Source organism: Haematobia irritans, chromosome 2 (assembly GCF_050003625.1).
Source record: "Haematobia irritans isolate KBUSLIRL chromosome 2, ASM5000362v1, whole genome shotgun sequence".
NCBI lineage: Eukaryota > Metazoa > Arthropoda > Insecta > Diptera > Muscidae > Haematobia > Haematobia irritans.
Window position 1 is genome coordinate 47,952,405 of NC_134398.1, and position 26,389 is coordinate 47,978,793.

Here is a 26,389-nt window from a genome sequence, read left to right on the forward strand (position 1 = left end):
CCAAATTTTCTATAGAAATAAAATTTTGACAAAATTTTCTACAGAAATAAAATTTTGTCGAAATTTTCTATAGAAATAAAATTTTGACAAAATTTGAAGAAATTTTCTATAGAAATAAAATTTTGACAAAATTTTCTGTAGAAAGAAAATTTTGACAAAATTTTCTATAGAAATAAAATTGTGACAAAATTTACTACAGAAATAAAATTTTGCCGAAATTTTCAATAGAAATAAAATTTTGACAAAACTTTCTATAGAAATAAGATTTTGACAAAATTTTCTATAGAAATAAAATTTTGACAAAAATTTTCTATAGAAACAAAATTTTGACAAAATTTTCTGTAGAAATAACGTTTTGACCAAATTTTCTATAGAAATAAAATTTTGACAAAATTTTCTACAGAAATAAAATTTTGTCGAAATTTTCTATAGAAATAAAATTTTGACAAAATTTGAAGAAATTTTCTATAGAAATAAAATTTTGACAAAACTTTCTATAGAAATAAGATTTTGACAAAATTTTCTATAGAAATAAAATTTTGACAAAATTTTCTATAGAAACAAAATTTTGACAAAATTTTCTATATAAATACAATTTTGACAAAATTGACTATAGAAATACAATTTTGGCAAAATTGTCAATAGAAATAAGATTTTGACAAAATTTTCTATAGAAATAAAATTTTGACAAAATTTTCTATAGAAATAAAATTTTGACAAAATTGACTATAGAAATACAATTTTGGCAAAATTTTCAATAGAAATAAGATTTTGACAAAATTTTCTATAGAAATAAAATTTTGACAAAATTTACTACAGAAATAAAATTTTGCCGAAATTTTCAATAGAAATAAAATTTTGACAAAACTTTCTATAGAAATAAGATTTTTACAAAATTTTCTATAGAAATAAAATTTTGACAAAAATATTTTTTTTTAATATATAGTTTTACATCAGTAAGTTTATTTAAAAATAAAAATAAATATCTTTAATATTTACATATGTGTAGCCCGGTTTTCCAAAATTTGACAATTTGCAAAAATTTTACTAAAAATAAAATTTTGCTCAGATATAAAAGTTTGATAAAATTTTCTACAGAAATAAAATTTTAACAAAATTTTCTATAGAAAAAAAATTTTGACAAAATTTTCTATAGAAATAAAATGTTCACAAAATTTTCTGTAGAAATAACGTTTTGACCAAATTTTCTATAGAAATAAAATTTTGACAAAATTTTCTACAGAAATAAAATTTTGTCGAAATTTTCTATAGAAATAAAATTTTGACAAAATTTGAAGAAATTTTCTATAGAAATAAAATTTTGACAAAATTTTCTGTAGAAAGAAAATTTTGACAAAATTTTCTATAGAAATAAAATTGTGACAAAATTTACTACAGAAATAAAATTTTGCCGAAATTTTCAATAGAAATAAAATTTTGACAAAACTTTCTATAGAAATAAGATTTTGACAAAATTTTCTATAGAAATAAAATTTTGACAAAAATTTTCTATAGAAACAAAATTTTGACAAAATTTTCTGTAGAAATAACGTTTTGACCAAATTTTCTATAGAAATAAAATTTTGACAAAATTTTCTACAGAAATAAAATTTTGTCGAAATTTTCTATAGAAATAAAATTTTGACAAAATTTGAAGAAATTTTCTATAGAAATAAAATTTTGACAAAACTTTCTATAGAAATAAGATTTTGACAAAATTTTCTATAGAAATAAAATTTTGACAAAATTTTCTATAGAAACAAAATTTTGACAAAATTTTCTATATAAATACAATTTTGACAAAATTGACTATAGAAATACAATTTTGGCAAAATTGTCAATAGAAATAAGATTTTGACAAAATTTTCTATAGAAATAAAATTTTGACAAAATTTTCTATAGAAATAAAATTTTGACAAAATTGACTATAGAAATACAATTTTGACAAAATTTTCAATAGAAATATGATTTTGACAAAATTTTCTATAGAAATAAAATTTTGACAAAATTTACTACAGAAATAAAATTTTGCCGAAATTTTCAATAGAAATAAAATTTTGACAAAACTTTCTATAGAAATAAGATTTTTACAAAATTTTCTATAGAAATAAAATTTTGACAAAAATATTTTTTTTTAATATATAGTTTTACATCAGTAAGTTTTTTATTTAAAAATAAAAATAAATATCTTTAATATTTACATATGTGTAGCCCGGTTTTCCAAAATTTGACAATTTGCAAAAATTTTACTAAAAATAAAATTTTGCTCAGATATAAAGGTTTGATAAAATTTTCTACAGAAATAAAATTTTAACAAAATTTTCTATAGAAAAAAAATTTTGACAAAATTTTCTATAGAAATAAAATGTTCACAAAATTTTCTGTAGAAATAACGTTTTGACCAAATTTTCTATAGAAATAAAATTTTGACAAAATTTTCTACAGAAATAAAATTTTGTCGAAATTTTCTATAGAAATAAAATTTTGACAAAATTTGAAGAAATTTTCTATAGAAATAAAATTTTGACAAAATTTTCTGTAGAAAGAAAATTTTGACAAAATTTTCTATAGAAATAAAATTGTGACAAAATTTACTACAGAAATAAAATTTTGCCGAAATTTTCAATAGAAATAAAATTTTGACAAAACTTTCTATAGAAATAAGATTTTGACAAAATTTTCTATAGAAATAAAATTTTGACAAAATTTTCTATAGAAACAAAATTTTGACAAAATTTTCTGTAGAAATAACGTTTTGACCAAATTTTCTATAGAAATAATATTTTGACAAAATTTTCTACAGAAATAAAATTTTATCGAAATTTTCTATAGAAATAAAATTTTGACAAAATTTGAAGAAATTTTCTATAGAAATAAAATTTTGACAAAACTTTCTATAGAAATAAGATTTTGACAAAATTTTCTATAGAAATAAAATTTTGACAAAATTTTCTATAGAAACAAAATTTTGACAAAATTTTCTATATAAATACAATTTTGACAAAATTGACTATAGAAATACAATTTTGGCAAAATTTTCAATAGAAATAAGATTTTGACAAAATTTTCTATAGAAATAAAATTTTGACAAAATTTACTACAGAAATAAAATTTTGCCGAAATTTTCAATAGAAATAAAATTTTGACAAAACTTTCTATAGAAATAAGATTTTTACAAAATTTTCTATAGAAATAAAATTTTGACAAAATTTTCTATAGAAACAAAATTTTGACAAAATTTACTATATAAATACAATTTTGACAAAATTGACTATAGAAATACAATTTTGGCAAAATTTTCAATAGAAATAAGATTTTGACAAAATTTTCTATAGAAATAAAATTTTGAAAAAATTTTCTATAGAAATAAATAAATTTAAATAAAATAAAATAAAATTAAATTTTGATAAAATTTTCTATAGAAATAAAATTTTGACAAAATTTTTTATAGAAATACAATTTTGACAAAATTTTCTATAGAAATACAATTTTGACTAAATTTTATATGTTTTTTTTATTTTTTTGTATTTTCTATAAAAATAAAATTTTGAGAAAATTTTCTGTAGAAATAAAATTTTGGCAAAATTTTCTATAGAAATAAAATTTTGACAAAATTTTCTGTAGAAATAAAATTTTGACCAATTTTTCTAGAGAAATAAAATTTGGACAAAATTTTCTATAGAAATAAAATTTTGACAAAATTTTCTACAGAAATAAAATTTTGCCGAAATTTTCTAAAGAAATCAAATTTTAACAACTTTTTCTGTATAAATAAAATTTTAAGAAAATTTTCTATAGAAATAAAATTTTAACAAAATTTTCTGTAGAAATAAAATTTTGACAAAATTTTCTATAGAAATAAAATTTTAACAAAATTTCCTACAGAAATAAAATTTTGCCGAAATGTTCGATAGAAATAAAGTTTTGACAAAACTTTCTATAGAAATAAGATTTTGACAAAATTTTCTATAGAAATAAAATTTTGACAAAATTTTCTATTGACACAAAATTTTGCCGAAATTTTCTATAAAAATACAATTTTGACAAAATTTTTTACAGAAATAAAATTTGGCCGAAATTTTCTATAGAAATAAAATTTTGACAAGATTTTCTATAGAAATAAAATTTTGATAAAATTTTCTGTAAAAATAAAATGTTGACAAAATTTTCTACAGAAATAAAATTTTGACCAAATTATCTACAGAAATAAAATTTTGCCGAAATTTTCTATAGAAATAAAATTTTGACAACTTTTTCTGTAGAAATAAAATCTTAACAAAATTCTCTATAGAAATAAAATTTTGACAAAATTTTCTATATAAATAAAATTTTGACAAAATTTTCTGTAGAAATAAAATTTTGACCAAATTTTCTATAGAAATAAAATGTTGACAAAATTTTCTACAGAAATAAAATTTTGCCGAAATTTTCTAGAGAAATAAAATTTTGCCGAAATTTTTTAGAGAAATAAATTTTTGACAAAATTTTCTACAGAAATAAAATTTTGCCGAAATTTAAATAGAAATAAAATTTTGACAACTTTTCTGTAGAAATAAAATTTTGACACAATTTTCTATAGAAACAAAATTTTCTATAGAAATAAAATTTTGACAAAATTTTCTGTAGAAATAAAATTTTGACAAAATTAGAAACAAACAAAAAATAGAAATAAAATTTTGCGGAAATTTTCTATAGAAATAAAATTTTGACAAAACTTTCTATAGAAATAAAATGTTGACAACATTTTCTGTAGAAATAAAATTTTAACAAAATTTTCCATAAATATAAAATATTTCTTTCGAATAAAACAAAATTTTTGTATATACTAACGACAAACATTTGATCAACAACATCAAGATATTTTTGTAATTTGATAGATTTTTGATAAAATTTTCTTCAAATTTTGGTGCATTATTTTTGGCACGAGTGGTAACCGTGATCACACTTGGTAAGCTGCCATCCCAATAAAGTTCCAGACAAAACCTGAAATCTTGCCTTTTCTTTATATTTTCTCCTTTTGGTATTTTACAATTCCTGCAGACTCTTAAACCGCAATCGCTTAACAGTCCACTATTGAAGGAGCTCATCCAGAATTTACTGTAGATGTAAAATTAGGTATAGCTCATACATGTATGAAATCTCTAGCAAAAACTTGCAATTTCTCTATCTGAGTATTATCAAATGTATTCTATCTTTTGCTGGCTCTAAAGGTGTAAACGAACTGCTAGTCTAAATTTTTGAACCGAGCCAATATCGTCATTTTTGGGGCAAAAATCGGAAAATCAGCATTTGCTATATTTTGAGTAAAAAATCGTCAAAATGCCGGCAAAATTGGCAGCCCCGGTCATCAGCATTACTGGGAGGAGATAATCCACCGCTGAAATTCTTTTTTTGTGTTCAGTCGAAACTTGGGTTGGGTTGCACCACGGTGCAAAAATATGTTTTAAAACTATAATGGAAAATTTGGATCTGTTCCTAAATTTCAATTTTATATAGCGTAGATTTAAAACTGAGTGCTTTCCTATAAAATTATTTTCCACCCAACAAAAACTCTTTTGAGTGTAGATTTCAATTGTGGTAGTTTACCGGAAATCCTTCTCCACTTCATTGTAGAATGTTTGACTCAAGTAAATATTTATTATCAATATGTTGCAAACTATAATGGAAAATTTGGATCTGTTCCTAAATTTCAATTTTATATAGCGTATATTTAAAACTGTGTGCTTTCCTATAAAATTATTTTCCACCTAACAAAAACTCTTTTGAGTGTTGATTTCAATATCGATAGTTTACCGAAAATTCTTCTCCACTCCATTGTATAATGTTTGGCTGAAGCAAATATTAATTTGCATATATCGTCGTTGCCTTCTCTTTGCCATTTTAGAACATGAGAAAAATATTCCCAAAATTTATTTACCCCTCAATCATAATTAACTCATTTATTTAATAGCATTATTCAAATGAGTAAACAGCCTACAAGTGTGAATGGATATGTGATACTTTCACATAACTTAAGGAGTTAAGATGATTTGTGTGGGTATGTGTATAAATAAGACACCAAGCCATGAGTTTGTCCTATGTGCTTTGGCATAAAAGCCGAGACTTAACAAACTGCAAGATAATTTCCGTAACAAAAAAAAAACGAAAACAATTCCTTATACCTCCCCACACAAAAACTTTATTTTCGTGGAATTTGTCAAAAAGTCCTCACACTCATATACAAACACATTATTTTCTCCATCCTTGTCTTTACCTTATTTTTTGGTATTTGCTCTAAGGTCTAACTTTTGCTCTCTATAACGGTAAAAAAGAACCCAATTTAAAGAGTGTTGACAAAGATGTGAAAAATGTTATGGCAAATTTGTTAATACCTACTAACACTGGTGACAATGCGTTGTGGCATAGTGAACATGTATTAGTGTTTGTATTAGTCACCATATATATACAGGAGCAATGTTGTGCACTATGGGATATTTGGCTTCAAAAAGTTATTCCTATACAATTTTTAAAAATATTATAATATTTTTTTATTTTAATATTAAAAAATATTAACAGTTAATTTAATAAAAAACAAACAAAATTGTATTGTTTAAAGTTCATATTAAAATAGAAAATATTTTTTAATACAAAAAACAAAAAAAAACTATTAATAAAAATTTAATTTATTGGAAAAAATAATTGTTTAAAGCTTATATTAAAATATTGGAGGTATTTATGGAATATAAAAAGCATAAAAGAACAATTAATTAAAAAAAGTTAATTTAATAGAAAAAATATATGTCGTATCTCATCTTAACAAATAAAAAAAATATATGAACAGTTAATTTAATTTAATTTAACAAAAATTTATTTTTTTATCATATTAATTTATGAAAATTAAACACATATTTTAAAAAAATAATAAAAGAACCATTAATACTTAATTTAATACATAAGACAAAAAATTAATGTCTTTCATATTAAAATGCCATCAATTCAAAATAAATATTTAATAATTAATTTATCAAAAAAAAAAAAAAAACAACAAAACCAATAACCCCATAGCAAAGAAAAGCTATAATGAATGAACACTTAGAAAAGAAATATTTTTCACAAATTATTTTGTTACTTTCCCAATAAAACCAAAATGTAAAAAGGATGTCAACCGCGAGATAAATATAATACAAAAACATAATTTATTGTCACCATCCTTTTTACAACTAAATCAGTGTTGTTATGAATAGTATTATAAATAAATGTATCTATGTATGTATGTATTTTTTATTTGTATAAATTAAAAAAAAAATATGCATATCTTAAAAAAATTATATCATATAAAACTAAATATTTAAACAAAAAAAAAAAAACAAAAAACTAAACTAAATAATCTTAAACTAAACTCTGAAAATTTAAAAATAATATTTGCTAAATAAATATTTGTTGTTATGCTCTCTGTTTCATTTTTTTCTTTTATATTTAAAAAAAAAAAAAAATCAACAAAAACTGTTTATCATTTTCATTGGTATTTTTTTTTGTATAATTTCTTTTGTATATTATAAATACCATTATTATTTAATTTGTTTAATAAAAACCCTTTGCCCCCATATCCCCCATGATTTTTGTTTACTTTTCTGTTGATTTATTTCATTTTAACCTTTCACATATCACAAAAAATCCCACACACAAAAACAAACTAAATGTAGGACGAGAAAAATCAACTGCTTATAACAAATCTTTGGCTTTCTTTGGTAAGTTTTCCTTAAAAACAAAAACACATAGCAAAAAATCTAAGAAAATTTATTAAAACAAATTTTGAAAATAAATATAAAACATTAGTAAAAGTCATTCACATTTTCTACTAACTAGCTTGTATATTAATAGCAGTAATTTTTCTTAACTAACTCTAAAAACAACTTCTAAATGCACATGGCTTTTTCTTATCTCCTTTCAAAGCTTTTTGAAATAGAAAATATTACAAAAAAAACTATCGCATTTCTGCCTATATAGTCCTCTATATTTTGTGCATTATTTTCTAAAGCTAAAGATCTTCTTTCAAACGCTTTCTAGCTTTTGTAGATATTCTTCTTCAATATTTTTCATTTTTTTTTTCAAACTTATATCATAATTTGAAAGCTTTTGGATACCAGTAATATGTACACAGTAAATTGTTCTCCTGTAGTTTATATTTCTTTTTGTAGATTTTTTTCTTTTTATTGAAATATTATCCAAGGGAAATACATATTTTGAAAAAAGAATGGGGAAAACCATTAATCTACTATTTTTTCCATAGTCAACTATAACGATTAATATTCAAATTTTTATCTCCATCATTGAAGGTTTTAAATTGAAAACAAAAATATATTTGAAATAAGAAATTATTATTTTTTTTAAAGCGGAAATAAAAATATTTCCATTTCCTTGGTAAGTCATCGATACATCAACTTCCTGTAAATATTATATATGGTTTTGATCCAGGAGTAATTCAAAAACCAATTCTGTCTGTTGCATGGCGCTAAGAATTGGGACCGCATGAAAATAAGCCCCAAAACCTGAGTGATTCCAAAAATAAATAGTTCAAAAAATATTTTAATTCAATTTATTGGGCCAGTTCCCATTATGAAAATAAAGCCCAAAATTTCAAATAAATATTAATCCCAACGTCATTTTTTCGATTGTGTTTCATATTAAAATGGGGTTTATTTTCGCATTCTGCGGCTTGAGAAACCCCATTGAAATGAGCGCCAATACCCATATTCAGGATACCAAAAAATTATAAGAAACACAACAAAAATACCAAAATTTTAAGGTTTTTATTCTGGGACCAGTTTACGTTATGAAAATAAACCCCAATATTTCAAATGAAAATTAACAGCAATTTCATTTTTGAGACATCTTTAAACAGCATCTAATTTCACTTTTTAGTGACCGTTTGCGTTATGAAAATATACCCTAATATTTAAAATGAAAAGTAGCCCCAATTTTTGATACAGCATTTTATTTTCAAATTGGGTTTATTTTCACTTTCTGGGGTTTGAAAATGGTAGCAATTACACACCAGCGTTTGCTATTCCAATTAACATTTTATATGAAGCGTCGTGTTACTTTTCATTTGGGCCCCATGAAAATGAGCCCTAAAAACTGAATGTTGGGAATAACTTGATTTAAATTTTGGTACCCGTTTGCATTATGAAAATAAATCTATATTATATTTCAAATGAAAATGAACTCCAAATTTAATTTTTGCGATTGTGTTTCATTTTCAAGTGAGGCATATTTTCGCTCTCTGGGTTTTGAAAATGGTAGCAACTACACGCTCCGTTTTTCCTATACCAATTAGCCGTTTATATGAAGCGTCGTTCCACATTTCATTTGGGTTTTGGGGCTTATTGTTCTGGGACCCATTTTTCATACCGCCTGAATATTGGCCCCATGAAAATGAGCCCTAAAATCACCAAATTTTTAAGTTTTTTGTGGAGTAACTTCATTCTTATTTTGGGACCCGTTTGAATTATGAAAAAAAATCCAATATTTCGAATAACAAGGAACCCAAAATTTAATTTTTGGGACCCTTCATTTTAATTTTGGGACCCATTTACATTATGAAAATAAACCCCAATTTTTCAAAAAAAAAATTAATCTCACGTTTCATTTTTGAGATTGTGTTTTATTTCAAGCGAGTTTGAAAATATAAGCAACTACATATCGACTTTTTGCTATTCCAAATAGCATTCTATACGAAGCGTCGCCCCACTTTTCATTTGAGTTTTGGGGTTTATTATTCTAGGACCCATTTTTCATACCGCCTGAATATGGGCCCCAAAGAAATGAGCCCTAAAAGCTGAAAGGAATAAGTCCTCTAAAAATGATATGGAAATCAACAATACCATTTTTTTAAGTTTTTTAACGAGTAGCCTATGAAAATAAACCCAACTATTTCGGATGACAAGGAACTCCAAATTTCATTTTTTAGGTTGTGTTTCATTTTCAAGCGGGACCAATTTCCGCTTTTTGGTGTTTGAAAATTTTGGGAACTATACATCCACTTTTTGCTATTCTAAATAGCGTCGCCCCACTTTTCATTATGTTTTTGGGGCTTATTTCCCTGGGATCCATTTTTCATACTGCCTGTATATGAGCCCCATGACCCAATATTTCAAATGAAAATGAACGTCAAATTTAATTTTTGTGATTGAGTTTCATATTTATACCACCTCAATATGGGCCCCATTTAATTTTTGGGGCCCGTTTGCATTTTGAAAATAGACCCTAATATGTCAATTTGATGTTTGCGAATGTGTTTCATACTAAGTAAGTGGGGCCTATTTCCGCTCTCTGGGTTTTGAAAATGATAGCATCTATATGAAGGGTCGCCACATTTTGGAGTCCATTTTTATACCGCCACGGGAGCCACCGTGGTACAATGGTTAGCATGCCCGCCTTGCATACACAAGGTCGTGGGTTCGATTCCTGCTACGACCGAACACCAAAAAGTTTTTCAGCGGTGGATTATCCCACCTCAGTAATGCTGGTGACATTTCTGAGGGTTTCAAAGCTTCTCTAAGTGGTTTCACTGGAATGTGGAATGCCGTTCGGACTCGGCTATAAAAAGGAGGTCCCTTGTCATTGAGCTTAACATGGAATCGGGCAGCACTCAGTGATAAGAGAGAAGTTCACCACTGTGGTATCACAATGGACTGAATAGTCTAAGTGAGCCTGATACATCGGGCTGCCACATAACCTAATCTATTAGACCGCCTCAATATTGGCCCCTGTTTAAGGCTTTCTCCTTAATTTTCTCTTAAAACTTTGTATTTTTTTTATAAATTAGAGTTTATTTCTAAGAGTTGGGGTTCATTTCATTTAAATCAAAACAAAAAAATGGGCTCTAATTTTACTTTGAAGTCGATTTTCTTAGGTCAGTTTCATTTTATTGGGGCTCATTGCCATTGGACTTATATTCATCATGAATCGTCACCCACATTTGTCACCCTGTTTCAGTAGTGTTTTGGGGCTATTTCCCCTAGATTACATAATTGTATTTTGTTGAGGCTCATATTAATTGTAAAGTGTCGCGACACATTTTGAGGCCCTCTTTCATTATGGATTTAGGGCTCATTTTCCTGGGGCCCATTTTCATAACGCCGTGTACGAAGATCAGAAAAATTTTCCCCAAATCAGCTAGTGTTTTAGGGTACAGTTCAAATTACAAGTAAAATTTTTCATTAAAATTTATACCAAATATTGTTTTATTATAAACTTAATGATGTCAATAGGAAAAAATTAGAAGTAGAAATTACTCGGTTGTATCAAGCACTAAGACTTTGAAACAATCAACTGGATTAAATATGACACAGTAGTTCCTTGAGTTATTTCTTTTATAAATATAATCCTCCGATATATTTCTCTTTTTTTTTTGATAAAATTTTTTATTTTGTATTTTTAGTTATTCAATTTTATTAAAAAAAAAACACATGCTACTAATGAAATTAAAAAAACTAAATTAAAAAAAAATTAATTAAAAACACTTAAACAATAATCTTTGTCTATGCCTTAGTGTTTGCATGCCAACTATATTCATATTGTATATATATATATATACAGTGTATTTGTTTATGGTATAAGTCAACCCACTTTTTTATTACAGAAAATTAAATCTAGAGATGTCTAGTAAAAAACAACTCACATAAATACATCATCGTCAAGCATAAAAAATTCAACAAATACAAAAGCTTTTGGGTATTATTTTGTAATACAAATATATATTTATATATATATATATAATTGTATGCTTTTATGATAAAAAACCACAACACTGGCAAATAATACAATGTAATATGTAAATATAATTTTTTTAGAATTGCATTATTATTATTATTATTTTTGCTACAATTAAATAACATTGAGCTCAATGTTTATAAAAAGTGTACATTTGATTTTTCGCCATAAAATAAAATAAACTCTTACCAGTTTTAAATGAAAAAGGCAATAATATTATTAACTGTTTAACTTTTTGCACATTTTATTACATTATAAATCATACTCGAATGTAATTAAAAATGGCTTTATAATTTTTTGTTGAATGCTTCTTTTAAAAATCCTATAGAAAAGTTAAAAAAATATTTACAAACTAAAAACTATATACAGTGAAACCTTTCAAAACGTGGTTACCCATGGTCACCAAAAGTTTGTCCACATTTGGGAAGTTAGTTTTGTCCAGCTATGGGAGGTTACTTTTAATAACTAGCAAATTAGCAAGCGACTCACGACCACGGTTGTCACAGTTGATAGAATTCTACCAAAAATGGTAGATTACTTTCTGTTTGCTAGATTGGTAAAATTCTTGGTGTTTTGATAGATTTTGCACAATATACCACTCCAATTAAGAGGTACATTAATTTTCTATAGGAATATAATTTTCACAACAATTTGTATAGAAATAAAATTTTGCCAAAATTTTCTATAGAAATAAAATTTTACCAAAATTTTCTATAGAAATAAAATTTTGACAAAATTTTCTATAGAAATAAAATTTTGACAAAATTTTCTATAGAAATTAAATTCTGACAAAATTTTCTATAGAAATAACATTTTGACAAAATTTTCTATAGAAATAAAATTTCGACAAAATTTTCTATAGAAATAAAATCTTGACAAATTTTCTACAGAAATAACATTTTGACAAAATTTTCCAAAAAATAAAGTTTTGACAAAATTTTTAAAAGAAATAAAATTTTATTGAAATAAAATTTTGACAAAACTTTTTAATAGAAATAAAATTTTCCGAAAAATAAAGTTTTGACAAAATTTTTAAAAGAAATAAAATTTTGACAAAATTTTCTATAGAAATAAAATCTTGACAAAATTTTCTACAGAAATAACATTTTGACAAAATTTTCTATAGAAATAAAATTTTGACAAAATTTTCTATAAACATTTTGACAAAATTGTCTATAAAAATTTTGACAAAATTTTCTATAAAAATAAAATTTTGACAAAATTTTCTATAGAAATAAAATTTTGACAAAATTTTCTATAAAAATAAAATTTTGACAAAATTTTCTATAGAAATAAAATTTTGACAAAATTTTCTATAGAAATAAAATTTTGAGAAAATTTTCTATAGAAATAAAATGCTGACAATATTTTCTATAGAAATAACATTTTGACAAAATTTTTTATAGAAATAAAATTTTGACAAAATTTTCCAAAGAAATAAAATTTTGACAATATTTTCCATAGAAATAAAATTTTGACAAAATTTTCTATAGAAATAAAATTTTGACAAAATTTTCTATAGAAATAAAATTTTGACAAAATTTCCTATAGAAATAAAATTTTGACAAAATTTTCTATAGAAATAACATTTTGACAAAATTTTCTAAAGAAATAAAATTTTGTCAAAATTTTGTATAGTAATAAAATTTTGACAATATTTTCTTTGGAAATAAAATTTTGACAAAATTTTCTATAGAAATAAAATTTTGACAAAATTTTCTATAGAAATAAAATTTTGACAAAATTTTCTATAAAAATAAAATTTTGACAAATTTTTCTAACGAAATAAAATGTTTGATATAATTTTCCATAAATTCATTATCTATAAATTCAAAATTCAAAATTTTTAATTTTCGGTCATACTATCAAAGTCCATTTAAAGTTCTCATTCTAACCACAAAAATTGTATTAAACGTTTCAAAATAGGATTTCCTTTTTAATATTGGTAGTTTTTGATAAATTTTTCTTCAAATTTTAGTAGATTATTTTTGGCACAAGTGGCAACCATGCTGACGACAATTGCCCTCTTTTGTGAGCTTTCCGGATATTAGAGTATCCAAGTTTTGAAGATTTCATTGTATATAAACTTTATGGGGTCTGAGATCAATATTTCTATGCGTTAAAAATGGAGTGACACAACGACACGTGTCCACTTGAAAAGGAAAATTATCATATAAAAAATTAATCGCGCTAATGTGGTTGTCTAAAACGAATTTGAAATAAATTTCCAAACAAAATATTGAAGAGTAAAACCAATTATTTGGTAATTAAATGTATGGGCCCCATGAAAATTAGACACAAAACCTAAAGGAAGTACGAACCTATAAACTGTTTCGGGAAAAGAACAGCACAAATGTTTTATCCTTTTGGGGGGTGCAACTTCATTTTATTTCTGAGCCTATTTGCATTATTAAAATAAGTGCCAACATTTCAAATGGAAATGAACCTCAATTTCCTTTTGAGAATTTACTTCGTTCCGAAGTGTGGTCTAATTTCGCTTTCTGGAATTTGATATTGGTGCCAATTGCACACTCTCTTATTGCTTCGAATGCCATTAAATTGCAATATAGTCGACACGGATGAAGAGGTTTAAGCCTTTCTCCTATAGAAAGATACGAAGGGTGGATATAAATGGTCGCCTTTCGCCCGGATGAAGGACTTTTTTCTGTGGACAGAGTTCACAGTGGGATAACATTGAAAATGATGTGTCGTCCCACTATTGTGGCCATGTTTCGTTTTGGGGTTTTCTGGGCCGATTTCCATACCACCATTAAAAAGTGCCATAACATGACAAAGAGATACCATAAAAATTTAAAGATATGGCAATTAGAAGTGTAAAAGAAAACTTCCACTAAAATATGAAAAATGTGTCACTAAATTGGCTTAAATGATACAGTGTCAGCCATATTGCCACGATGGTTGCCATTCGAGCCACAAATAATATATGACATTTTTAAGAATATTTTACCAAAAAACTATTAAATAGAAAATTCTTATTTCGATCAAAAATTTTGTTAACATTTTATTTCTATAGAAAATTTTGTCAAAATTTTATTTCTATAGAAAATTTTGTCAAAATCTTATTTCTGTAGAAAATTTTGACAAAAATTTATTTCTATAGAAAATTTTGTCAAAATTTTATTTCTATAGAAAATTTTGTCAAAATTTTATTACTATAGAAAATTTTGTCAAAATTTTACTTCTATCGAAAATTTTGTCAAAATTTTATTTCTATAGAAAATTTTGCCAAATTTTTATATCTATAGAAAATTTTGCCAAATTTTTATATCTATAGAAAATTTTTCGAAACTTTATTTCTATAGAAAATTTTGTCAAAATTTCACTTCTATAGAAAATTTTGTCAAAATTTTATTTCTATAGAAAATTTTGTCAAAATTTTATTTCTATAGAAAATTTTGTCAAAATTTTATTACTATAGAAAATTTTGTCAAAATTTTACTTCTATCGAAAATTTTGTCAAAATTTTATTTCTATAGAAAATTTTGCCAAATTTTTATATCTATAGAAAGTTTTGCCAAATTTTTATATCTATAGAAAATTTTTCGAAACTTTATTTCTATAGAAAATTTTGTCAAAATTTCATTTCTATAGAAAATTTTGTCAAAATTTTATTTCTATAGAAAATTTTGTCAAAATTTTACTTCTATAGAAAATTTTGTCAAAATTTTATTTCTATAAAAAACTTTTTCAAATTTTTATTTCTATAGAAAATTTTGTCAACATTCTATTACTATAGAAAATATTGTCAACATTTTATTTCTTTGTCAAAATTTTATTTCTATAGAAAATTTTGTCAAAATTTTATTTCTGTAGAAAATTTTGTCAAAATTTTATTTCTCTAGAAATTTTGTCAATATTTTATTACAATAGAAAATATTGTCAAAATTCTATTTCCATAGAAAATTTTATTTCTATAGAAATTTTTTTATTCAAAATTTTATTTCTATAGAAAATTTTGTCAAGATTTTATTCCAATAGAAAATTTTGTCGAAACTTTATTTCTATAGAAAATTTTGTCAAAATTGTATTTCTGTAAAAAATTTTTTCAAAATTTTATTTCTATAGAAAATTTTGACAAATTGTTAATTCTATAGAAAATTTTGTCAACATTTTATTTCTATAGAAAATTTTGTCAAAATTTTATTTTTATCGAAAAATTTGTCAAATTTTTTTCCATAGGAAATTTTATCAAAATGCCACCGTGGTGCGATGGTTTACATGCCCACCGTGCATACACAACACCAAAAAGATTTTCAGCGGTGGACTATCCTACCTCAGTACTGCTGGTGACATTTCTGAGGGTTTCAAAGCTTCTCTAAGTGGTTTCACTGCAATGTAGAACGCCGTTCGGACTCGGCTATAAAAAGGAGGTCCCTGGTCATTGAGGTTAACATGGAATCGGGCAGCACTCAGTGATAAGAGAGAAGTTCACCAATGTGGTATCACAATGGACTGAATAGTCTAAGTGAGCCCGATACATCGGGCTGCCACCTAACCTAACCTAACCTAAAGAAGTACGAACCTATAATTTTTTTTGGGAGAAGAACATCACAAATTTTTTATGCTTTTGGGGGTGTAACTTCATTTTATTTCTGAGCCTGTTTTCATTATTAAAATAAATGCCAACATTTCAAATGGAAATGAACCCCAATTTCCTTTTGAGAATTTACTTAAAAATTTTATTTCTATAGAAAATTTTGTGAAAATTTTATTTCCGTAGAAACTGTTGACAAAATGTTATTTCTGTAGAAAATTTTGACAAAATTTTATTTCTACATTTTAATTCTATAAAAATTTTTGTCAAAAGCCTTATTTCTATAGAAAATTTTGTCAGAACTTCTATTTCTATAGAAAATTTTGTCAAAATTTTATATATATAGAAAATTTTGTCAGAATTTCACTTCTATAGAAAATTTTGTCAAAATTTTATTTCTATAGAAAATTTTGTCAAATCTTATTTCTTAGAAAATTTTGTTAAAATTTTATATCTATAGAAAATTTTGTTAGAATTTTATTTCTATAGAAAATTTTGTCAAAATTTTATTTCTATAGAAAAATTTATTTCTATAGAAAATTTTGTCAAATCTTATTTCTTAGAAAATTTTGTCAAAATTTTACATCTATAGAAAATTTTGTCAAAATTTTATTTCTATAGAAAATTTTGACAAAATTTTATTTCTATAGAAAATTTTGTCAAATCTTATTTCTTAGAAAATTTTGTCCACATTTTATATCTATAGAAAATTTTGTTAGAATTTTATTTCTATAGAAAATTTTGTCAAAATTTTATTTCTATAGAAAAATTTATTTCTATAGTAAATTTTATTTCTATAAAAATTTTTGTCAAAATTTTATTTTTATACAAAATTTTGTCAAAATTTTATTTCTATAGAAAAGTTTGTCAAAATTGTATTTCTGTACAAATTTTTGTCAAAATTTTATTTCTATAGAAAATGTTGTCAAAATTTTATTTCTATAGAAAATTTTGTCAAAATTTTATTTCCGTAGAAAATGCTGACAAAATGTTATTTTGTCAAAATTTTATTTCCGTAGAAAATGCTGACAAAATGTTATTTCTGTAGAAAATTTTGACAAAATTTTATTTCTACATTTTATTTCTATAAAAAATTTTGTCAAAAACCTTATTTCTATAGAAAATTTTGTCAGAACTTCTATTTCTATAGGGAAATTTGTCAAAATTTTATTTCTATAGACAATTTTGTCAAAATTTTATTTCTATAGAAAATTTTGTCAAAATTTTATATTATAGAAAATTTTGTCAGAATTTCATTTCTATAGAAAATTTTGTCAAAATTTTATTTCTATAGAAAATTTTGTCAAATCTTATTTCTTAGAAAATTTTGTCAAAATTTTATATCTATAGAAAATTTTGTTAGAATTTTATTTCTATAGAAAATTTTGCCAAACTTTATTTCTATAGAAAAATTTATTTCTATAGAAAATTTTGTCAAATCTTATTTTTTAGAAAATTTTGTCAAAATTTTATATCTATAGAAAATTTTGCCAAAATTTTATTTCTATAGAAAATTTTGTCAAAACTTTATTTCTATAGAAAATTTTGTCAAAATTTTATTTCTATAGAAAATTTTGTCAAATCTTATTTCTTAGAAAATTTTTTCAAAATTTTATTTGTAAAGAAGATTTTGTCAAAGTTTTGTTTCTATAGAAAATTTTGTCAAAATTTTATTTCTATAGAAAATTTTGTCAAAATTTTATTTCTATAGAAAATTTTGTCAAAATCTTATTGCTATAGAAAATTTTTGCAAAGTTTTATATCCATAGGAAATTTTGTCAAATTTTTATGTCTATAGAAAATTTTTTCAAAATTTTATTTCTAAAGATTTTTTTTTTCAAAATCTATCAAAACACCAAGAATTCTACCAATCTATGAAACAGTAAAAATCTCAATTTTTTAGTAGAATTTTACCAACTGTGGCAACTGTGATAGCCACATGTTCTACTTTCAATGATGTTAAAGGATTTGATCTTGTTGTTTTTAATTTTCGGAAAAACAAATAATAAGTATTCTCTTTCTGGAATGTCCATAAAATTGATGTTAACTTTTATTAAAGGATTTGTTTTTATTTTTACTTTAAACATAAAACAGGCAGGACAGACAGTACATCATTCTAGAAACATTTTCACTTTTACAATCAATAAAAAATGACATAAAAACATTTAATGGCGATTGATAACAATAACATATGCTTCAGCATAGCCAGCAAAAATTGCATAGAAAAAATATCACCAATATTTTTCAGTTAGAACATTAATTGAAGATTAAAAAATATTCAATTAAAAATTTACTTGCTTTAGTTTTTGTTTTTTAATAAAACAAAAATCATTTATACATTCCAAAAATATTATTTATCTTCAAGCACTAAATTTTAGTGATCCTATTAATTTTTAATTATAATTTCTTCAATCACCAATGTGAATTAAAAAAATTATTGATACAATTATATTGAACTAAACTGATTTTTGTCTAAATATTTTTTAATTCAATTGAAAAATTTCGTTGTATATTTTTCTATGCACAAAAATTTTTTCTATGACTTTATTTTTTAATGATTCATGCTACTATTTCCATGATTGAAAAAATTTCAATTACAAATTAATTGAATCAATTATTTTTGTAATTAAAAACAAATATTTTTTTTGTATAGTCAATAATCAAAATACAAGCTATTTGGCTATAATTGCCAAACGTCATATTTCGACAGACCTATTAAACATATAAACCATGCTTTATTCTTTATGATGGTAGAGAGAAATACTTCCATGCACGTTAAATAAACAAAATAAAAATTCTTAGAAAGCTACTTCTTTGGGAATTTAAATTACCTCCTTTTTTCATAATATCCTCTATTGCTTATTATTTTCGATAATGATTCATATTTATGGCAAATTGAACAACAAAATTATCATAATAAAATTTTGGATTTTTATTGTTATTATCTCACTTCGAAAGGTTTCCCATCTTGTGCAAGAGATTAAGAAACTCAGTAGTAATAAAGACTTTCTTAACTCAAAATTATCTATTCTACTTTTGCGAAAAAGGGATAGAGATTCAATGTAATAAAATTTTATTGCTCTCACTTCTGGCCAATTATTGAGGCCAATAACCAATGATGAATATCTTTGGAACACATCGTAAAAATGCCAAAACTTTAAAAAAGGTCATAAAAATTTGCCACAATTATAAGCAAACAGATTCCATAATTTATCAAAAAAAAAAAACAAGGAACGGGCATTACCACAAAAGGTGTTGGACATACGAGAAGCACTAAAAAATTTAATAGCTTTAAAGATAAAAGCACTATTAAAACAAATATTAAAAAAATATTAAAAAGTAACTTCGGCATATCAATTTTATAGCCAAAACAAAATGAAGTTGCATTGTTTAATTTTCGAGTAACGAGGTTTAGTATGAATTATAAAAGAAAGGTTTTCATACTAGAAATTATATGACAATTTTGAATCTAATAATCGAATACATTCAAATTATTCAAAATACCAAATTACAAGGTACAAGGGAAATTTCAGTGACGGGCAAAATCTAAATATTTGGCCTTATCAAAGCTAAACATTTCTTTTAAAAAATAATTTAAAAGTTTAACTTTATTTTAGTTTATGAAAATTAGATGATTTTAGTAAAATTCTGAGAGAATTTTCCTGATTTGGAATTATTTTGTGCTAATTTGAAGGTACTAACCAAAATGCGACTAAAAGTTTTTTTTTATAAATACAAAATTTTATTTAATTCGAAAGAAATCAATATTTTTCCAAATTAAGTAAAATTTAATTAAATTGTACATGAGAGATATTTAAACATTTGGCAACTACCAAATTTCCAGTTCTACCTGTTCTTACAGAACTGAAAAAAATAATTATATATTTATTGATTAAAATCTTCATTATAATTAAAAATTATAATAAATGTATAAAAAAATTATTGATTTAAAATTTTCTTCATTTTAGAAAAAAAAAAACAAATTATGTAGAATTGGAATTCCGAACTTACATCCATTTACCTGATGTCACGAATTGAATATTAGTATATTTTCTTGGACAATATTAACTACACAATTAAATAAATATTTTAACTATTTTTTGGCTGGAAGGCTACTCCAGCCAATATGAGCTAGATCAATGTTCCCTATAAGCACGGGAGCCACCGTGGTGCAATGGTTATCATGCCCGCCTTGCATACACAAGTTCGTGGGTTCGATTCCTGCTTCGACCGAACACTAAAATAATTTTTCAGCGGTGGATTATCCCACCTCAGTAATGCTGGTAACATTTCTGAGAGTTTCAAAGCTTGTCTAAGTGGTTTCACTGGAATGTGGAACGCCGTTCGGAGGAGGTTTCTTGTCATTGAGCTTAACATGGAATCGGGCAGCACTCAGTGATAAGAGAGAAGTTCACCAATGTGGTATCACAATGGACTGAATAGTCTAAGTGAGCCTGATACATCGGACTGCCACCTAACCTAACTATACTATAATTAATAACAAATGGCTATTGAATTGAATGAAACATGAATATACAAAATCAATAGAAATAAAATATTGCCCAAATTTTCTATAGAAATAAAACTTTGCAAAAATGGAAATCAAATTTTGAGAGAATTTGCTATCGAAATAAATTTTTGACAAAAAATTCTATAGAAATAAAATTGTGACAAAATTTTCTGCTATTGCAAAATTTTTATAGAAATAAAATTTTACAAAAATTTTCTATAGAAATAAAATTTTGCAAAAATTTTATATAGAAATAAAATTTTACAAAAAATTTTCCATAGAAATAAAATGTTGATAAAATTTTCTATAAAAATAAAATGTTGAGAGAATTTTTCTATTTTCTATAAAAATAAAATGTTGAGAGAATTTGCTGTCGACATAAAATTTTGAGAGAATTTGCTATCGAAATAAATTCTTGACAAAATTTTCAATAGAAATAAAATGTTGACAAACTTTTATACAGAAAGACATTTTTGACAAAATTTACTATAGAAATAAAATCTTGACAACATTTGCTATAGATATAAAATTTTACCAACAAATTTCTAGAGAAATAAAATTTTGACAAAAAAAAATCTAAAAAAATAAAATTTTAGAAATTTTTCTATAGATATAAAATGTTGTGACAAAATTTTCTATAGAAATAAAATGTTGTGACAAAATTTTCTATAGAAATAAAATTTTGACAATATTTTCTATAGTAATAAAATTTTGACAAAATTTTCTATAGAAATACAATTTTGACAAACTTTTCTATAGAAATAAAATTTTGACAAAATTTTCTACAGAAATAAAATGTTGACAAACTTTTCTACAGAAAGACATTTTTGACAAAATTTTCTATAGAAATAAAACGTTGACAAAATTTGCTATAGAAATAAAATTTTACCAACAAATTTCTAGAGAAATAAAATTTTGACAAAAAAAATCTAAAAAAATAAAATTTTAGAAATTTTTCTATAGATATAAAATGTTTTGACAAATTTTCTATGACAAAATTTTCTATAGAAATACAATTTTGACAAACTTTTCTATAGAAATAAAATTTTGACAAATTTTTCTATAGAAATAAAATTTTGCAAACACTGTCTATAGAACTATAATTTTGCAAAAATTTGCTATAGAAATAAAATTTTGCAAAAAAATCTATAGTAATAAAATTATGACAAAATTTTCCATAGAAATAAAATGTTGACAAAATTTTCTATAGAAATAAAGTTTTGAAAAAAATTTCTATAAAAATAAAATTTTGACAAAATTTTCTATAGAAATAAAATTTTGACAAAATTTTCTATAGAAATAGAATGTTGACAAAATTTTCTAAAGAAATAAAACTTTGACCAAATTTTCTATAGAAATAAATTTCGACAAAATTATCTTTGGAAATAAAATTTTGCAAAGTTTTTCAATAGAAATAAAATGTTGATAAAATTTTCTATAGAAATAAAATGGTGACAAAAGTTTCTATATAAATAAAATTTTGCAAAAATTTTCTATAGAAATAAAACTTTCTATACAAAGAAAATGTTGACAAAATTTTATATAGAAATAGAATGTTGACAAAATTATCTACAGAAATAAAATGTTGACAAAATTTTCTATAGAAATAATATTTTGACAAAATTTTCTATAGAAATAAAATGGTGACAAAAGTTTCTATATAAAAAAAATTTTGCAAATATTTTCTATAGAAATAAAATTTTCTATACAAATAAAATGTTGACAAAATTTTATATAGAAATAAAACTTTGACAAAATTATCTACAGAAATAAAATGTTGACAACATTTTCTATAGAAATAAAAATTTGACAAAATTTTCTATAGAAATAAAATTTTGCAAAGTTTTTCAATAGAAATAAAATTTTGCAAAGTTTTTCAATAGAAATAAAATTTTGCAAACATTTTCAATAGAAATAAATTTTTGCTATAGAAATAAAATTGTTCAAACCTTTTTCTATTGAAATAAAATGTTGATAAAATTTTCTATAGAAATAAAATTTTGAGAGAATTTGCTATAGAAATAAATTTTTCACAAAATTTTCTGTAGAAATACAATTTTGACATAATTTTCTATAGAAGTAAAATGTTGACAAAAAATTTCTATGGAAATAAAATTTTGATAAAATTTTTAATAGAAACAAAATTTTGCAAAAATTTTCTATATAAAAAAATTATGACAAATTTTGTATAGAAATAAAATTTGGCAAAAATTTTCCATAAAACTAACATTTTTACAAAATTTTCTATAGAAAAAAAATTGTTACAATATTTTCTATAGAAATAAAGTTTTGAGAAAATTTTCTATAGAAATTAAATTTTGACAAAATTTTCTATAGAAGTATCACTTTGCAAATATATTATTAGCAATAAAGTTTTGCAAACATTTTCTATATAAATAAAATTTTCTATGGAAATAAAATTTTCCATATAAATAAAATTTTGTAAAAATTTTCTATAGAAATGAAATTTTGACAAAATTTTCTATAGAAATAAAACTTAGACAAAATTTTCTATAAAAATAAAATTTTGACAACATTTTCTAAAGAACTAAAATTTTAACAGAATTTTATATAGAAATAAAATTTTGATAAAGTTTTCTATAATAATAAAATGTTGACAATATCGTTCGAAGTATATATATAGGAGCTATATCCAAAATTTGGATGACATTTTGCAAGGTTTACGGACTCAGAAAATATTCGAATGTACGAATTTGAAGAAGATCGGTTTATAAATAAGGCAATTGTGCCCAAATGTGAACCGACATAAATAGGGATCGTCTTTGGATCGAAATAAGTTCTTATGCCAAATTTGAGGACGAACGGACTAAAACTGTGAGCTGTACTTTGCACACAAAAACATATGAACAGATGGGCTGCCAGAGAGACATACGGACATTCTTAAACCTACTCAGAATCTAATTCTAAGACGATCGGTATACTAACCTCAGACTGGGTCTTCTTTCTTCTTCTTCGTTACTTCTTTATGCTACATACAAATGATTACCCTGTACCATAGTTTTGATGAAGGGTATAAAAATTGGAGGAGAAAGAGGCAGTCTTAAATTAGGTCGTACGGCACCCGGCTATTTACAGGACCACTTCGACTCGGTGTTTCGGTTGTGATGTGATAATTTTTTCATATTTGTACCACATTTTTGTCACATTTTTATTTTAATTATTTATTAATTAAAGTAAACAAAAAACTATTAAGGAGAAGGAAGCCATCTAATATTGGGGAAATTTTAACTAAAACATAATTATTTTCATGGACTAAAATAAAATTAATTAAGATTTAATGAAGTTGTTAAGTATTCGGAATATAACTCGTACCTGAACATAACTCCTGTTTTCTTCCAAAATTATTTGGTTTTTGTTTCTCTTTAATGAAGAATTCTGTTTCTGATTCTGTTTTCTATCTCTCCATGAGAGTTTAAGATCTGTTTCCATTTAAACAACCCTAAGTATTTATTTAGAATTTTTTGATAGTGCATGCAAGAGCAAAACTTTAGGTCTTCCTTTTGCCCTCCCTATTGCAAACAAATACAAATAATTAAATATTAAAACATGTTAACTTAGTTTTGGAAGATATTGCATTTAGAAGAAATCTTCGAAAAGTAAACATTTCAACAATTTTATAAAATGTTTTCTCCCCTGAAGTGTAAAACAAACTAAAACAAATAAGTGGTTTCACTAAATGGGAATATATCCTGACAATTCTTATTTACACATCGTTCAAGAGTACATTTCAATCTTGACCACAAACTTAGACACAAATATGGAGGGAAAACCCGTTGGTAAAGCAACAAAACGACATCTCAGAAAAATAGCAAATTCTGTGGAGATTTTATGTTGGTATTGTTTTTTGTTTCTTTTTCTAAAAGACTATTTAATTTATACGCCATACAAAAAAAAAAAAACAGCAGAAACATACAAACCACATATTTAACAGCTGCATTTAGCAAAAAAAAAAAAAACAAAACAAAAATATATATAAAAACAACTAAAGAGTACTAACTTCATCATCCACAACAAATGCAATTTGCACTAACATCCCAGAAAGTATGCTATAAAATTTTACACTTGGATGCTCCTTCAAGTATGCTTTAATTTTTAGATTTCTACATTTTTATAGCTTTCTTTGAGCAGCATTAAATACGTTACCAACAAATATACTAAATCTGTGCAGAACTTATGAGAAAACAAAAAGATACTTGTTTTTTTTTTGTCCTTAGTTTTAAATGGTATTTAATTTTCTGTTTTTCCATATTTTACTGTTTCTGTTGAATAAGTATGTTAAGAATACAAATAAAGAGAGCATTTAAATTCCACAGATAATGAATAATTTAATGAATGAATCTAGTTTTGAATTCTTATTTTGTTTCTTTTTATGGTTTTAAACTAAAATGCTGCATGCTATGTGTAAAAGATTTTTTTTTAAATATTATAAAGAATTTATGTCTATTTTCTATTGTGATTATATTTAAATACATACGTAAGCATGTCTTAAGTCGATGATAGAGAACTTATAGCGTTTTATTGTACAAGTCAAAAATATTTTTATATTTGATTTTTGATTTTTGTTTAGTGTAGCATTTTGTATGGGTTTTTTTAAGTATATAACATTGTTATATATAAATTTAAAAATATAGTTGGTAGTTTGTTTATGTTTTTAAATAAATTTTTTTATTTTATAAAAATTTAGATTTTCTTTCATTTACATAGTGTCGCCATTTCATTTCAAAACATCTGATCAATTCAAACACAATTAGATAAACACATGAAAATGTCTTGGCAAATAGGAATTTTTCAAAAAACAAAAAAATAAAATAAAATAATTTAAAATGCAAAAAGAAAAAATATTATTAATTTTGAAAATCAATTTTAAAACAAATTATAAAATTTATTAATTATATCGAGGCAAAGCAAGGTTTCCCCCCCACAGGATAGATAATTTTGTAAGTATATATCTAACATAATAACTACCATAGCAAAAATCATGAACGTCGTGCACTTTTCAAAACGATTCGTTCACGAAAGATAATTAATAAATATTTGGTGAAAAAAAGGAGATCAGACGGTGTCAATGTGACAATGATACAATGACACCAGGCGTTATCAAAACAACAACCTGCGTTCACAATCTGAAAACGTAATAGTTACGAATTTATAATCAGGCATACATGATTAACTTTTAATGCCAAACAAGAGCTATGTGCTCCCAGGTTCGAATCCCACATTGGATTTTCTTATTATTGTAATTAATGTAATAAGTTCGTGAATATATATGCAACACCCAGAAGGCGCCGAGATAGACACAGGGTGTCTCTTTAATTTCAAATGCCGTTTTATTAGCTTTTGTTTAATCATATTATCATTTTCAAGTGTAATCCCGTCGTTAAGATTTATCTATACCTTTTCTGCCTTTGGGTACGAAAATAAGGACATTTTCTAACGTCAAATGTCATCAACCCCCGCCTTTCGGCATCCAAGCTTTTTGACATTCTTACAATGGCTCTCTCTCTCTCGCTTTGGCTTTTCTTCTACGAAGGTAAATATTGTTTCACAAG

At 23.9% G+C, this 26,389-nt stretch overlaps 1 protein-coding gene across 1 annotated transcript in view; it reads left to right on the plus strand.

The window, feature by feature from the left end:
* Window positions 1-26,389, plus strand: part of LOC142224204 (neuronal acetylcholine receptor subunit alpha-7-like) — a 1,091,332-nt gene that overhangs the window by 876,578 nt on the left and 188,365 nt on the right. Inside the window, exon 6 of the mRNA XM_075293985.1 lies at window positions 7,683-7,727. Within this exon, the coding sequence (XP_075150100.1) occupies window positions 7,683-7,727 (45 nt within the window). The remainder of the gene's footprint in view (window positions 1-7,682; window positions 7,728-26,389) is intronic.